This window comes from Oncorhynchus tshawytscha, linkage group LG34 (assembly GCF_018296145.1).
Source record: "Oncorhynchus tshawytscha isolate Ot180627B linkage group LG34, Otsh_v2.0, whole genome shotgun sequence".
Lineage (NCBI taxonomy): Eukaryota > Metazoa > Chordata > Actinopteri > Salmoniformes > Salmonidae > Oncorhynchus > Oncorhynchus tshawytscha.
The window spans coordinates 3,988,783-4,004,974 of record NC_056462.1 but is presented as its reverse complement, the minus strand read 5'-3'; the positions used below and the strand labels follow the sequence as shown (position 1 = coordinate 4,004,974).

Below are 16,192 nucleotides of genomic sequence, written 5' to 3'. Positions count from 1 at the left end.
GTAAGCCTACACGAAACGTTACGCCAGGGTAAGCCTACACGAAACGTTACGCCGTTACACGAAACGTTACGCCAGGGTAAGCCTACACGAAACGTTACGCCAGGGTAAGCCTACACGAAACGTTACGCCAGGGTAAGCCTACACGAAACGCTACACCAGGGTAAGCCTACACGAAACGTTACACCAGGGTAAGCCTACACAAAACGTTACACCAGGGTAAGCCTACATGAAACACATCCCTTATTTGAAGTGTTTCTAAAAATGGTGGGGAAAAAACGATTTGGAACCATTTCCCTGTTTGACTGCTAGGTTTTATGGGTATTATGACTTGTACTCTGGTACTCTATGGCACCATTATTCCATTTTATAGTGCACTTCTATGGGCCCTGGTCAAAAGTAATCCACTATGAAGGGAATAATGCTGTCATTTGGGGCGCGAACACTGTCGAGATGCAATTACACACATTTTCAGTTCCCCTCCATATGAATGTCTCTGACATGCCTTTTTATCTGCCCTGTAGTGTGGACAACCAGAGAGGTGTCACTAGAGGACGAGCCACCTGAGACACCGTGTTCCTTATGGAAGTCTATTATATGGTGTATATACTGCATGGGGAAACTGAGTGTGGGAGGCCGGTGTGTGCAGGTAGAGCATATGGAAGAGGAGAGGACTGGTGAGGAACAGAGAGCATGGATTCACAGAAGCTCTGTCCTCTGTAGCGCCATCCTACCAACCTGTAAACAGGTGGTCTGGTACTACTTCACCCTCAATGTCTTGTCTAGGTCTGTGCCAGTCAGACACACACACCGCTATGTCTTACTATATTTGTGAATTTTAGTTGGGTTACTTTTCTTGAGAGGACTTCTGGTACTCGCAAGTATAGTAAAAACGTGTACACACACACACGGCCTAGTGTCCCAGTACAGTAAGACCCAGGAAAGACTGTAGGAGACCTGGTTTTCAACTCCCCCAGTGCCGGTGTGAACATGTGGGCTTATTTGTCGACTTGTTCCCCCTGTCTGGAGGTGCTAGTTTTGGAAGGAGACGATGAGTCACGCCTAGAGAGCGGTGTGTTTAAAAAAAAATTAAGGTTGACAACAGGAAACCGACACATCACGTGTATATGTCCTACTGAGGTGTCTGTCTGTCTCCTCTCTTGCTTCTTCCTATTGGCTCTTTTGATTTCCTGCTGTGTCTCTTTTGGTACGTCTTTCTCTGCAGGTTTGTGTGTGTATGCATGTCTGTGTGTGTCTCTTTAAACCCACCCTGTTCCCCTCTAATATCAAACTCAGCTTCAGTTATGCAGAGTGAGCCGTCCGTCCACCAGTCTGGTGGTATAGTGCATTAACACAACACTTCTGGGGAGAGAGGGAGAAGAGCGAGGCTTTTCAGTTCTGCATGTCCTTAGCCCTCCACTCCCAGAGGATTGGCGTATCTCTCTCTAGCCCCAGGTCTTATTTGAGCCTTGCCACTTTGATCCAGCGTGGACTGAGATGCATTTAACAGTGAGCTGGGCAGAAGAGTTGCAGTCCCGTTTTTCTGTTCTTTTTTGATCTTCATCAAAAACGATAACGCTTTAGAAAAAACCTCGACGTCATCCGGCTGACTGTACTCTTATCATATTCTCCAGCATTACATTTGCGAGCACGTTTTCTTCCCAGACGTGTTTAGCCCCTAAGACTTCGACGAGTGACTCTCTGTATTTGATGTGGCTAGTTAATAACCAGGAGCCATCAGCCATGTGAAATACAGGAAACATGGATCCTCAGCGGTTTGATACTCCGGTACACACACACACACACACACACACACACACACACACGTGCTCCCATGCGCACACACACGTGTACGCACTCCTGGACGATGGCTCTGTCATGGATGAATGCCTTGTTGCTCTTTTGTGAAACCTATCTGGTGGGATAATAGCTGCAGAGGCCGGGTTGCAGGAGCACACGCATTAGATTAGCGTTTCCCAAACTCGGTCCTCGTGACCCTAAAGGGTGCATTTAAAAAAAATATATATATTTTTCTGACGCTACACAGCTGACTCAAACGATCAAAGCTTGATGATTAGTTGATTATTCGAATCAGCTGTGTAGCACACTTACTGTACATGTCGAACACACCTCCACTGGTACAATCAGTCAAACACACACCTCTAATCCAATCTGTGGTCACGCTCTTCTCCTTCCCTCTACTCACCCAGGTGGGTCTGCTCTAGACTAGATGGGGTGTGTGTGTGTGCCTCTGTGTGCTAGCCCCTCCAAAGTCCCTCCAACCTACCAGACCACTACAAATAAGTATTCACTGCAACCATGCAAAAGATACCGGTGCTTGAAAAGGAGATTTTTCGATATTTCTATTTTTCTATTCCTTCAATTGACTGTCATTTTTAGAAATATTTTTCATATCGGTCTAGTGTATTTATAAAAACAACAACGATTTGAATATCCAGATGAAGTGAGTAGAAAAGGCTACTCAAAAAGACAGATGCAATATATTCCAACAAAAAGAAATGTAAAGCCGATCATCTTTGGATCAATGTATCATGAATACCAATTCTTCAACGGTATAATCCAACTCTACTACCAGTCTGTGTCTCTGGGACAAAATGGCACCCTATTCTCTACATAGTACAAAAATAGAACACTATATACACGGAATGGGGTTGGATTTGGGACGCGTGTGTTTTTCCCAGGTTGGGGAGACACTGTGATACTCACTACCCCGACTACCCACAATCCTACAGCACTTTCTAAGTGGGGATTCAATTCTCAGTGTAAACCAGATTATTCATTACACCATATTATATATTCGTGTATATATTTAGCAACCTCTCCGTCACCCTCTGTTCTCTGTCTGTGTCCCAAATGGCACCCTATTCCCTTCATAGCACACTTCATGCCCTGGGCCCTGTTAAAAGTAGTGCACTTTTCCTTTGATGACGCCCGTCACATCCCATAATATAGAGGAAAATCTGCTTCAGCCACTTCGACTCCTGTATCTGTTATGTGTTGAAATTGACCTCTTTGATGTTTTTGAGGGTGGCTGCTGAAATCTTATTTTGTGTGTGTTTGTATGTGTGTGTGTGTGTGTATGTATGTGTACCCCTATTGACACGTCCTCCCACTGCCTGGAGGTAAGGGAGAATGGCGGTGACTGTGATGGCAGGCCTGACTCCTGATCGCTTTAGCTGTGACACTGAAAACAGAAGCAGACAGTGTGAAAATAAATAAATATATATATATATACACACACACACACACACACGGGGGAGCGAAGATGAATCATCAGAAAGCTGTTGGAACACAACATAAATGCACTCCTACACAAACCATAGGTATACAAAATGGCAGGTGTGAGATTGCATTCGTGCCTGTCGATTCAGAGGGAGAGGGAGAGTGAAAAGGAGGGAGGGAGGGAGGGAGGGAGAGAAATGAAGAGAGGGAGAGAGGAAAAGGAGGGAGGGAGAGAGAAGGAGGGAGGGAGGGAGGGAGGAGGGCGAGAAATGAAGAGGGGGAGGGAGGGCGAGAAATGAAGAGGGGGAGGGAGGGCGAGAAATGAAGAGGGGGAGAGAGAAGCTCGTATTGTGACTGGAGCCATTTTAGCAACAGGGAAAATGTTAATCCTCTCTGGGCTAGTTGAAGAGTCACTCATTAGCTTTTCTATCCTGCTCAGCATGAATGAGATGAGTAGAAGTAATGTCTCCAAAAGCGGGTTGGAAGTTTGATTAAAATATACACGACAACCCTGAGATGAGCTCTGACCTCATATCATGCTGACAAAGGTAAAAAATCTGTCGTTCTGTCCCTGAACAAGGCAGTTAACCCACTGTTCCTAGGCCGTCATTGAAAATAAGAATTTGTTCTTAACTGACTTGCCTAGTTAAATAAAGGTAAAAAAAAAGAAAAAAAAGGATGACGCTATTGTCAAACCTCAAACTACTGCGCTGTGTGTGTGTGTGTGTGTGTGTGTGTGTGTGTGTGTGTGTGTGTAAACGTTCATTTGATCCAGCTTTATCACCTCTATATATTTCCACACCCATTTGATAAACACGCCTTTCATGTTGATCAAACACTTCTTCTAACCCTAATCTGAATAATCTCATTTTGGAATGTCTTTGCCCCAAAGACAGACACTTAATTTCACCAGATGCCAAACATCTCTCAGGTCTAGCCTCTTCCTTTTGTTTACGAACCGGCTCATAGCCCGTAAGAAAGAGGGAGAGAAATAACAAACCCATATTTATTAAATAAAGTAAACTATATACAAGTAACAATGGATTGTGCAGTCAGTAGTGTGAGTGGATGCATGCATAGATGGTGATAATGAGGGGTGTTGAGAGGTGCCAAAACAAATTAACAGGAAGACCCAAATTACCACAACCAGAAGATGGTGTGTCTGCGTGGAGATCTCCTCGGTGTATGGGGGGGGAAAGGTGTATTTATCCCCGGGACACACCCGAGCCCAGGTGTGTCCCATTTCGCTGACGACCCTCCCGGCTCCGCCCACCGACATCCTAATAAGGAAAATGGGAGCAAAGAGAGAATCCGGCAGACAGAGTGGGAGGGTTGGTCACACCTTTTTTTATAGGACGTTTTACAACCGTTATTGTCCATGTGCCGGTTTCACGGAACACTTGTCAATAGCGGTGGAAATATAGGCAAATCTGCATCACAAATGGCACCCTATTCAGCTCGGTGGGCCCTGGTCAAATGTAGTCCGCTATTATGGGAATAGAGTGCCATTTGGGATGCATTCATAACTGGAGCGTGCAACGTTAACCTTCAGACAGTAGTCACTTTTGCTCCCGTAAGAACCAACGACAAAGCCCAGCGATAGTGGGACCTTTTTGTGTGCGTCTTGTTTGGATTTTCTGAGGAGATTGTTTGGACAGGAGCGGCTGCAGGTGTTGGAAAGGACAGAGATGTGGTATATGCAGACGCACACACACACACACACACGAGATGAGGGAAGGGAATACGGCTTGTTTCACTCCACGAAGGAGGAAGTGGGAGTGAGAAGTGAGGGGAGAGAAAAAAAAAACTGCGTGAGAGAGGAGAAGCAAAATATGAAAAAGATTCAGCTGTCATACAGTATCTGTGTGGAAATAAAACTTAATGTATAAAACTGGGACAGCGAGTGCGATAGCATTAATCAGTCGGCTCCTGTGTGTTTGTGTTGGAGTGTGTGTGTGTGTTTTGGAGAGACGGTACCTTAAGGTCAACATTACCCCCTGGTATGTGTGTGCTTCCAGAAGGTCTCACTTACGGTACTTAATATGATCCTATAATTAGATTCATCAGTGTCCATATAACGCTATTGTGGGAGTAATTGATTCTACCCATGGGTCACCTTGTTGAATGGTCCGGAGGGGGTGATATCGAGGGGGGGTGGGGAGGGGGGGGATATCGTTGGCATTTAACAGTCCAGACATGTCTGTAGCACCTCAGCAGGAGATTCTGTGACATTCAACTGTCTTGTATCTCTGTGTGACTGTGTTAAAGATGGCACAAATCTTCATGTCCAGCTCCACTGTACTGTGTGTTCTATTGGGTCCAAGTCAAGTGCAGTATTTTACATTATGTATTTGACCCAGGTCTGGTATGTGTGCACCTATCCATCTGGTTTCTGTCCTCCCGTTAGAAGTGGGGTGTGTTTGTTTTGTTGTATTCCCCAAACCACCCATTCTTCCCATATGTTCCCAGGTCGCCCAGTTAGTTGCAAATGTAGTGTACTCGCATCCAATAACCTGCAGTTTATAAATTCATGAATTATGCAACGGGTGGGTCTAATCCTGGTTGCTAATTGGTTAAAACCGCATTCCAGCCGGTGTCTATTCCGCAAGTTACCACCAGCTAAGGCTATGACGTAATCCACTCATCAGCCCAACCAGCCAATTTATAAACTTGATCTCCACTGTAAGAAATAATCTAGACATGTCCCCTTTCTTTTAGACTAGCATTTGGTTTGCAACAGCAGAGATTTGTATAAACCTTGCTGTCTGTCTCTCCGACCTTTTTCAATATTGAAATTTGATCTCCGCTGTCCCATTTTCAGGATTACCGTGTCAGGACGAGACATCTTATCTCAGCCAGTCGAAAGTCATGAATCGGCATAATATTTATGGATATATGCAAAGAAATATCAATAGAGCTACTGTAGTTTGCTCTATTTCCAGCTTCAGTTTGAAGTGATCGTGTTAGCTGTGTAGTTGGCTAGCTCCTCTGAACATTGTCCCGACGAGAGAGCACATTTTCTATTCCATATGAAATCGCTCATCAGTAGCTCATTGTGAACGTCAGGACAAATAAACGTCACTAGAAAACAGCTTTAAACAAACGCAAATGCAGCTACTTGGCTGTTGTTCTGTCCGCCCTGTTTTGACGTGACTGTGTTAGCCATAGTTGGCTAGCTACGAACCAAGGGATAAGAACGTTGCCAGGCAGAATGGCAACGGAACATTAGAACGAATGACTCGTTATTTAAATCTGTTGGTAAACCAGTTGTATAAACGTGATAACACCCTCAACCCGGTGGTTGGAGGATATATTGATGTTTTATATCCTCCAAATACCAACTTCTCTGGCGTTATTACTTAAATGCAACTGCAACAGTTAATATTGCTGTTAATATTGCTCATTGTTGCCCAGTAAACTGCAGGACCATTTATCAGTGTGCAGATATCTATCTAAATTTCATGAGGTTGCACTGTTACACACACACACACAGGAGTTGGTCTGTGTGTGTGTGTACTCAAACCATTCTGTGTCTCTCCTCGCCTCTCCACCAGGGAGGTGGCTCAGATAGACCAGTCCATGACTGCTGAGCCTATTTGGCTCTGGTCAAATTTAGCGCAACTATACTGAACAAAGATATAAACGCAACATGTCACAATTTCAACGATTTTACTGAGTTACAGTTCATTTAAGGAAATCAGTTGATTTTTAAATAAAGTCATTAGGCCCTAATCTATGGATTTCACATGACTGGGCAGGAGTGCACCCACTGGGGAGCCAGGCCCAGCCAATCAGAATACGTTTTTCCCCACAAAAGAGCTTTATCACAGACATCAGCTGTCAGCTGTCTGGGTGGCTGGTCTTAGGTGATCCCGAAGGTGAAGAAGCCGGATGTGGAGGTCCTGGGCTGGCTTTGTTCTCTAAAACAACGGTAGAGAAACGGACTTTCAATTCTCTGGAAACCACTCTAGTGGACATTCCTGCAGTCAGCATGCCAATTGCATGCTCCCTCAAAACTTCAGACATCTGTGGCATTGTGTTGTGTGACAAAACTGCACATTTTAGAGTGTCATTATATTGTCCCTAGCACAAGGTGCACCTGTGTAATGATCGTGCTGTTTAATCAGCTTGTTGATATGCCACACCTGTCAGGTGGATGGATTATCTTGGCAAAGGAGAAATGCTCACTAACAGGGATATAAATTTGTGCTCAAAACATGAGAGAAATATGTTTTTTTGTGCGTATTGGAACATTTCTGGGATCTACACTTTACAATATGGGACCAACACTTTACAATTTTGTTGTGTGTGTGTGTGTGATGGAAATGCGGTGCTTTTTGAGACGTAACCTATGTGTGTTTATGCACGCCAGTAACCATCGGTCTCCTCTCCTCCCGATTCACCAGGGAGGTAACCCAGATAGACCAGTTCCTCCAGGAGACGGCGGCGCGCGAGGCCAACGCCAAGGTGCGCCTGCAGCAGTTCATTGAGGAGCTCCTGGACCGTGCCGACCGCGCCGAGAAACAGCTGCAGATCATCAGCAGCTGCGGGACCACGCCCAACGGCAGCATGGGACGCTGCAGCCTGCCCGGCTCCAACAAGGGCTCCAACAATGGACGCCAGGTGAGCTGATCCAAGACCAGTTTTGCTTTTGATTACACAAACGGTTACGGTAAGCTGATTTCTCTAGATCCGTAGCCTGCCAGGCTCCAAAAGGGCAACAAATGCCAGGTGATCTGGAGTGGAGAGAGGAAGTTGGCCGTGTAGTAGACAAACAAAGTCAGATGTGTGCACGGGGAGCCTAATGGTTAAGAGTTGAGAAAGGTAAACTGATCCTAGATTGTTTCTGGTGATCTGGAGTGGAGGAGAAGTTGACCTAGATACTGATCTGAGGTCAGATCAGTATGTGTATACCTAATGGTTAATGTTGGAAAGGTAAGCTGATTCTAGATCTGTGCCAGATAGGGGCTCAGATAATGTCCCTGTTTAAAAACTCCCCTTCCTTGATGTTAAATAATCTAGGGCAATCTAATGTGGTCGACGCATCTGATAACTCCAAAGCGACAAAGGAAGGATGCATCTTCATGGAATTAGACCAGGGCCAATGGCATCGCCACAAATTAGACACTTCCTGTTGTTACATTGACAGGACAGCCAATAGGGGAAGGCAAATCCGTCGCTGTCTGGGGGAACAGATGTCAGTGACAACTCGTCAAAGTAGCTTTTTCACTTGAATAATGAATAGGCATCGGGTTTATTGACTGTAGACTCACAGGACAAAACCAGGATGGACTCGCATAAGCCAGAGGAAGCGCTTGGTCAAGTAAACTGGGTATCTGATTAATCGACGGTGTGCATGTACTGCGTGTGTGTTTTTACTTTGAACAGTTGTACATCACAGGAGGCTGCGGAGGGGAGGACGGCGCATAACAATGGCTGGAACAGAGCGAATGGACTGGCATCAAACACATTGAAACCATGTTTGATTTGACCCCTTTCCACTCATCCCACTGCAGCCATTACCACGAGCCCGTCCTCCCCAATGTAGCGTCCACCACCCTCCCGTGTTGTGCATTCCTTAATATAGTCCCTGCGTCGTTAGTCGACATGACGTAAGTCACTTATATAATTGGTTCTACAACGGGGTATGTTTAGTTCCAGTCCAAATGAATGGGGTCTTTTTTGAGGGGGGGTGATATTGGTATAATTTAAATGATTAGTGACGAAAAGAAAAATGATTTTGGAGTGACATGAAGACAGTCGGACAATCTAACCTAGCACGTGGATGGTCCAGCTCCACTGTACTGTACTATGTCTGAGATCCAAATGGCAACTTATTCCCTACATAGTGCACTACTTTTGACCTGAGCTCTATGGGCCCCAGTCAAAAGCAGTGCACTGTGTAGATGAACGCGATGCATCTTATCACTTGGGCGATTAGAAACAGGCAAGGTGGGCGTGGTGATACGTGTCGACTCATCACAGTTCTGCATTTTAATTTGATTTGGGCCGATTTAGGGAATGTGTGAAATATTTATTAAACAGAATGGGAGAGCGTTGGACTGTGAATAGCGGAATTGGACAGTGAAGGAGGAGGTGTGTGTTTACGTGCTGTGTGTGTGTGTGTGTGTGTGTGGCCGCTGGTCATGTCACCTCTCTATATCTTCATTTACCTCGGAGGTATAAGTGGTTGTCCATGTTGTTGGCATAGAGATGCACCCGGCTTTAATTGAAATGCTAAATAGCTTTTAGCTGATGATCAAGTATTTTGATTCCAGGAATCAGTGGTGTCTGACTCACTTGGTATCTGGGTATCAGAATTTCCTCATACCCTTAGATAGGATCTGAAATCTAAAATATTGCGTTGTTATTGGTTACATGCAGAAAACATCCATACAGAGGAGGCAATGGTGACATTCCAGCAGGTTCCATATGCCGCCATATTATAGACCGAAACAAAGTAAACATTGTGATACATTTGACTAAACTCTCCCCTGCCGTTTCCAATTCGCAATTTTTTTTTTATCCAAGTGTTGTTAGCGAGAAATAGATGGCCAGTTTCTATCCATTTTCCTTCCATCTATCGTTTCCATGGAGACACCAGTGGCTCTACTTGCTCAAGTTGTCCAGGTCAGGTGATAGCGCAGTAGTTCGTCTCTGATTCATCTTAGATACCACGTTCTACTCTCCCCCCGTATCGCTCCCATCTCTGACCTCTCACACAGTTGACGGAGTTAAGTGAATGTGTTTCCCACACCGGCCAAATTCCCCACCATTTACCATTTACCATGCACAACCTGCATCCCATCAAGCTCATTCATTAATTACCCAGCCTGATGTAGCCCAGCTAGGATGTGTCCCACATGGCACCCTATTCCCTACATAGTGCCCTACTTTTGATCAGAGCCATGTGGACCTGGTCAAAACAAGTGCACTATATAGAGAATAGGGCTCCATTTTGGGATGCGACCCCCCACCCCCAGTCTCCATTAGTGCTCAATTGAGTGGCTAAATTGTCAACACTTTACAGGGCTTGCACTTCATCTGTGTTAAGAGGCTGTTAGACAGCGATGTGCAGCAGTGTTATGATGCTTTTGAGGCTTGATTTGTATCCACAGTAGTCATCTTGTTTGTCTTCTTGTGCTTATGAGTCGTTGTTTTCAGCATTCTGTGTCCATGGCTAGGATATTATAGGACATTTGGCATGCTACGGACACCAGAAAGGTACTGCACATTGGCCATCCTCTCTGCCATTGCTCACTTTCCCCTCCTCTCTCTGTCACTCTCTGTGTCTCTGTCTGTCTCTCTCGGTGTCTGTGTCAGTCTCTCTGTCTCTCTGTCTCTCTGTCTCTCTGTCTCTCTGTCTCTCTGTCTCTCTGTCTCTCTGTCTCTCTGTCTCTCTGTCTCTCTGTCTCTCTGAGATGGATGAGATGGATGGGTGTTTGCCTGCTTCCTCCCTGGTCTGTTTTCACTAGCGCTGGGCCCAGACATGGTTTTCTCTGTGTGTGTGTGTGTGTGTCACACACACACCTCAGTACATCTGAGATATTTGGGAAGCCCCTGTAGGGAATTTGCTTGAAGGGAGGAGAAGAGCGAGAGAGTTGGGGAGGAATCTACAGAGGGTAGTGAGAAAAAAGGCAATGGTACTGTAGATGAAGGGATTGGGCGGGAGGAGGAGAGCGGGATAGAGGTTTAGTTCAGTAGAGGGATGGGAGACAGCGCGAGTTCCTATACGGTAGATAAAGTGAGTGGAATAGGGAAGGAAGATGAAGGGAAATGTGGCAGGCCCACGCCCAAAGCCTCCTGAATATCTTCAGCTCCTGGTGTAAAAGAGGTGGATTACCAACTCTCCCTCCCTTTTCACACCATCTGACCAGGGTGGTCAAAAGTAGTGCAATATATGGAGAATAGGGTGCCCTTTGGGACGCAGACACTCTTTTCAGATAGCTCCGATTACACTTCCTTAATGTCAGCCAATTAGCTGTCATGTTTTCAGAGCCTCGTCCAATCACAGTTAATTATCCCTAAACCTCAGACAGCACCCACATACAGGAGCTTTGCAGTTCCCTCAAGATTGTGTGCGCGCCCGGGTGCATGAGAATTCAGTATGTGCGTTTTCAAGTTATTTTCCATTTTTTTGTCTCCGTTCTCCAGTACTGTTCATGATGGCAGAATGACTGTTCTTTCCAGCTTTTTGTTATTTAAATGTGGAATTCAAAAATAATAAGTTACTCATCCACTCCCACTAATTTGAGACATTTTGTTTGGCTAACTAATTGGCCTCTCTGGTATTGTAGCGTTGTGTGAAGTTGACATACTGTACATAGTGTCATTTCAAAATGGTGGACAGCCAATGTTGATAGAGAGGATGAACGAGGGGGATATCTGCTCCTATTTGATCATGGAAACCAAACCTGTGTGGTCTACGGTGATGGTGGGGGGGATTAAAGAGTTTGTTTGGTAATGTGTTATTGTTATGTGATTGCTGTATAAAAAGTAACGTGTGTGTGTGTGTGTGTGTGTGTGTGTGTGTGTGTGTGTATTCATGTGTGGCCATCGTCCGTCCATCTATCATCTGTCCATCTCTCAAATCAAAGTTTATTTGTCACATGCACGGAATACAACAGGTGTAGACCTTAGTGAAATGCTTACGTACAGGCTCTAACCAATAGTGCAAAAAAGGTATTAGGTGAACAATGGGTAGGTAAAGAAATAAAACAACAGTAAAAAGACAGGCTATATACAGTAGCGAGGCTACATACAGACACTGGTTAGTCAGGCTGATTGAGGTAGTATGTACATGTAGTTATGGTTAAAGTGACTATGCATATATGATGAACAGAGAGTAGCAGTAGCGTAAAAGAGATGTTGACGGGCGGTGGGTGGGACACAATGCAGATAGCCCGGTTAGCCAATGTGTGGGAGCACTGGTTGGTCGGCCCAATTGAGGTAGTATGTACATGAATGTATAGTTAAATTGACATATATATATATATATATATATTGATATATATTTTTTTCACCTTTATTTAACCAGGTAGGCTAGTTGAGAACAAGTTCTCATTTACAACTGCGACCTGGCCAAGATAAAGCATAGCAGTGTGAACAGACAACACAGAGTTACACATGGAGTAAACAATTAACAAGTCAATAACACAGTAGAAAAAAAAGGGGAGTCTATATACATTGTGTGCAAAAGGCATGAGGAGGTAGGCGAATAATTACAATTTAGCAGATTAACACTGGAGTGATAAATGATCAGATGGTCATGTACAGGTAGAGATACTGGTGTGCAAAATAGCAGAAAAGTAAATAAATATAAACAGTATGGGGATGAGGTAGGTAAATTGGGTGGGCTATTTACCGATGGACTATGTACAGCTGCAGCGATCGGTTAGCTGCTCAGATAGCAGATGTTTGAAGTTGTTGAGGGAGATAAAAGTCTCCAATTTCAGCGATTTTTGCAATTCGTTCCAGTCACAGGCAGCAGAAAACTGGAAGGAAAGGCGGCCAAATGAGGTGTTTGCTTTAGGGATGATCAGTGAGATACACCTGCTGGAGCGCGTGCTACGGGTGGGTGTTGCCATCGTGACCAGTGAACTGAGATAAGGCGGAGCTTTACCTAGCATGGACTTGTAGATGACCTGGAGCCAGTGGCTCTGGCGACGAATATGTAGCGAGGGCCAGCCAACTAGAGCATACAGGTCACAGTGGTGGGTGGTATAAGGTGCTTTAGTAACAAAATGGATGGCACTGTGATAAACTGCATCCAGTTTGCTGAGTAGAGTATTGGAAGCTATTTTGTAGATGACATCGCCGAAGTCGAGGATCAGTAGGATGGTCAGTTTTACTAGGGTAAGTTTGGCGGCGTGAGTGAAGGAGGCTTTGTTGCGGAATAGAAAGCCGACTCTAGATTTGATTTTAGATTGGAGATGTTTGATATGAGTCTGGAAGGAGAGTTTACAGTCTAGCCAGACACCTAGGTACTTATAGATGTTAACATATTCTAGGTCAGAACCATCCAGGGTGGTGATGCTAGTCGGGCGTGCGGGTGCATGCAGCAAACGGTTGAAAAGCATGCATTTGGTTTTACGAGCGTTTTTAAGAGCAGTTGGAGGCCACGGAAGGAGTGTTGTATGGCGTTGAAGCTCGTTTGGAGGTTAGATAGCACAGTGTCCAAGGAAGGGACGGAAGTATACAGAATGGTGTCGTCTGCGTAGAGGTGGATCAGGGAATCGCCTGCACCAAGGGCAACATCATTGATATATACAGAGAAAAGAGTCGGCCCAAGAATGTGTGTGTATATACATACATACATACACTGCTCAAAAAAATTAAGGGAACACTAAAATAACACATCCTAGATCTGAATGAATGAAATATTCTTATTAAATACTTTTTTGGCATCCGCCAACTCCTGGACAGTCTGTGGTGCAACGTGGCATTGGTGGATGGAGCGAGACATTATGTCCCAGATGTGCTCAATTGGATTCAGGTCTGGGGAACGGGTGGGCCAGTCCATAGCATCAGTGCTTCCTCTTGCAGGAACTGCTGACACACTCCAGCCACATGAGTTCTAGCATTGTCTTGCATTAGGAGGAACCCAGGGCCAACAGCACCAGCATATGGTCTCACAAGGGGCCTGAGGATCTCATCTCGGTACGTAATGGCAGTCAGGCTACCTCTGGCGAACACATGGAGGGCTGTGCGGCCCCCCAAAGAAATGCCACCTCACACCATGACTGACCTACCGCCAAACCGGTCATGCTGGAGGTTGTTGCAGGCAGCAGAATGTTCTCCACAGCGTCTCCAGACTGTCACGTCTGTCACATGTGCTCAGTGTGAACCTGCTTTCGTCTGTGAAGAGCACAGGGCGCCAGTGGCGAATTTGCCAATCTTGGTGTTCTCTGGCAAATGAAAAACGTCCTGCACGGTGTTGGGCTGTAAGCACAACCCCCACCTGTGGACGTCGTGCCCTCATACCACCCTCATGGAGTCTGTTTCTGACCGTTTGAGCAGACACATGCACATTTGTGGCCTGCTGGAGGTCATTTTGCAGGGCTCTGGCAGTGCTCCTCCTGCTCCTCCTTGCACAAAGGCGGAGGTAGCGGTCCTGCTGCTGGGTTGTTGCCCTCCTATGGCCTCCACATCTCCTGATGTACTGGCCTGTCTCCTGGTAGCGACTCCATGCTCTGTACACTACGCTGACAGACACAGCAAACCTTCTTGCCACAGCTCGCATTGATGTGCCATCCTGGATGAGCTGCACTACCTGAGCCACTTGTGTGGGTTGTAGACTCCGTCTCATGCTACCACTAGGGTGAAAGCACCGCCTGCATTCAAAAGTGACCAAAACATCAGCCAGGAAGCATAGGAACTGAGAAGTGGTCTGTGGTCTCCACCTGCAGAACCACTCCTTTATTGGGGGTGTCTTGCTAATTGCCTATAATTTCCACCTGTTGTCTATTCCATTTGCACAACAGCATGTGAAATGTATTGTCAATCAGTGTTTTTATTTTTATTTTACCTTTATTTAACCAGGTAGGCTAGTTGAGAACAAGTTCTCATTTGCAACTGCGACCTGGCCAAGATAAAGCATAGCAGTGTGAGCAGACAACACAGAGTTACACATGGAATAAACAATTAACAAGTCAATAACACAGTAGAAAACAAAGGGGGGAGTCTATATACAATGTGTGCAAAAGGCATGAGGAGGTAGGCGAATAATTACAATTTTGCAGATTAACACTGGAGTGATAAATGATCAGATGGTCATGTACAGGTAGAGATATTGGTGTGCAAAAGAGCAGAAAAGTAAATAAATAAAAACAGTATGGGGATGAGGTAGGTGAAAATGGGTGGGCTATTTACCAATAGACTATGTACAGCTGCAGCGATCGGTTAGCTGCTCAGATAGCTGATGTTTGAAGTTGGTGAGGGAGATAAAAGTCTCCAACTTCAGCGATTTTTGCAATTCGTTCCAGTCACAGGCAGCAGAGTACTGGAACGAAAGGCGGCCAAATGAGGTGTTGGCTTTAGGGATGATCAGTGAGATACACCTGCTGGAGCGCGTGCTATGGATGGGTGTAGCCATCGTGAACTGAGATAAGGCGGAGCTTTACCTAGCATGGACTTGTAGATGACCTGGAGCCAGTGAGTCTGGCGACGAATATGTAACGAGGGCCGGCCAGTGTTGCTTCCTAAGTGGACAGTTTGATTTCACAGAAGTGTGATTGACTTGGAGTTATATTGTGTTGTTTAAGTGTTCCCTTTATTTTTTTGAGCAGTGTATATAAATATTGGCAGACGTACTTATATCTGAAGAGGAGACCTTCATACTTATTCTTTGATTAACTACACCACAGTCTGTTATTTTTTTCACTTGTGAAATGTGAGTGTTTTAGCCAATCGCTGCCTCCTGTTGAATGTGAAGATGTTTTTAAACCGATCACCTCTTGGGCTTTGAATGAGAGTAGTTGTCCTAGTTATTATGGGTCATTTAAGAAGGTATCACACCTATACACCAGCATTTTTATGTGCTTCAGTTTTATAGTGGCTGTGTTGGTGTGTGTAAAATATGTATTTATTTGAAACGTAGAGTAGATTGAAGAGAAACACTAACAGTGGGAGGTGTTGTTGACCCTTGACAAACGATCCTCTGAACATCGCACAGCAGTAAATAGTTGCAGGGCACAACAGAATATTGAAGTCTATTCAACATTCACTGTGAGTTACAGAACACACGAGGTTGGTGGCACCTTAATAGGGGAGGACTGGCTCGTGCTAATAGACTGGAGCGGAATTCCAGATGTTTGACGCCGATCCGGACATTATTATGAGCCGTTCTCCACGCAGCAGCCTGTGTTAGTCAGAACACGAACAGAGGAGTATTTTTCACTGCAATGTGTAAAGTCCTGTTTTTTTCCTTTTTTCCCCCCAGAAGTATCAGAAT

General features: G+C 45.2%; 1 protein-coding gene across 1 annotated transcript in view; it reads left to right on the top strand.

Annotated features, from left to right (window-relative positions):
- The window catches only part of LOC112231585 (F-box only protein 41-like), a 134,202-nt gene that overhangs the window by 48,057 nt on the left and 69,953 nt on the right, over positions 1-16,192 (top strand). Inside the window, exon 4 of the mRNA XM_042312104.1 lies at positions 7,647-7,863. Within this exon, the coding sequence (XP_042168038.1) occupies positions 7,647-7,863 (217 nt within the window). The remainder of the gene's footprint in view (positions 1-7,646; positions 7,864-16,192) is intronic.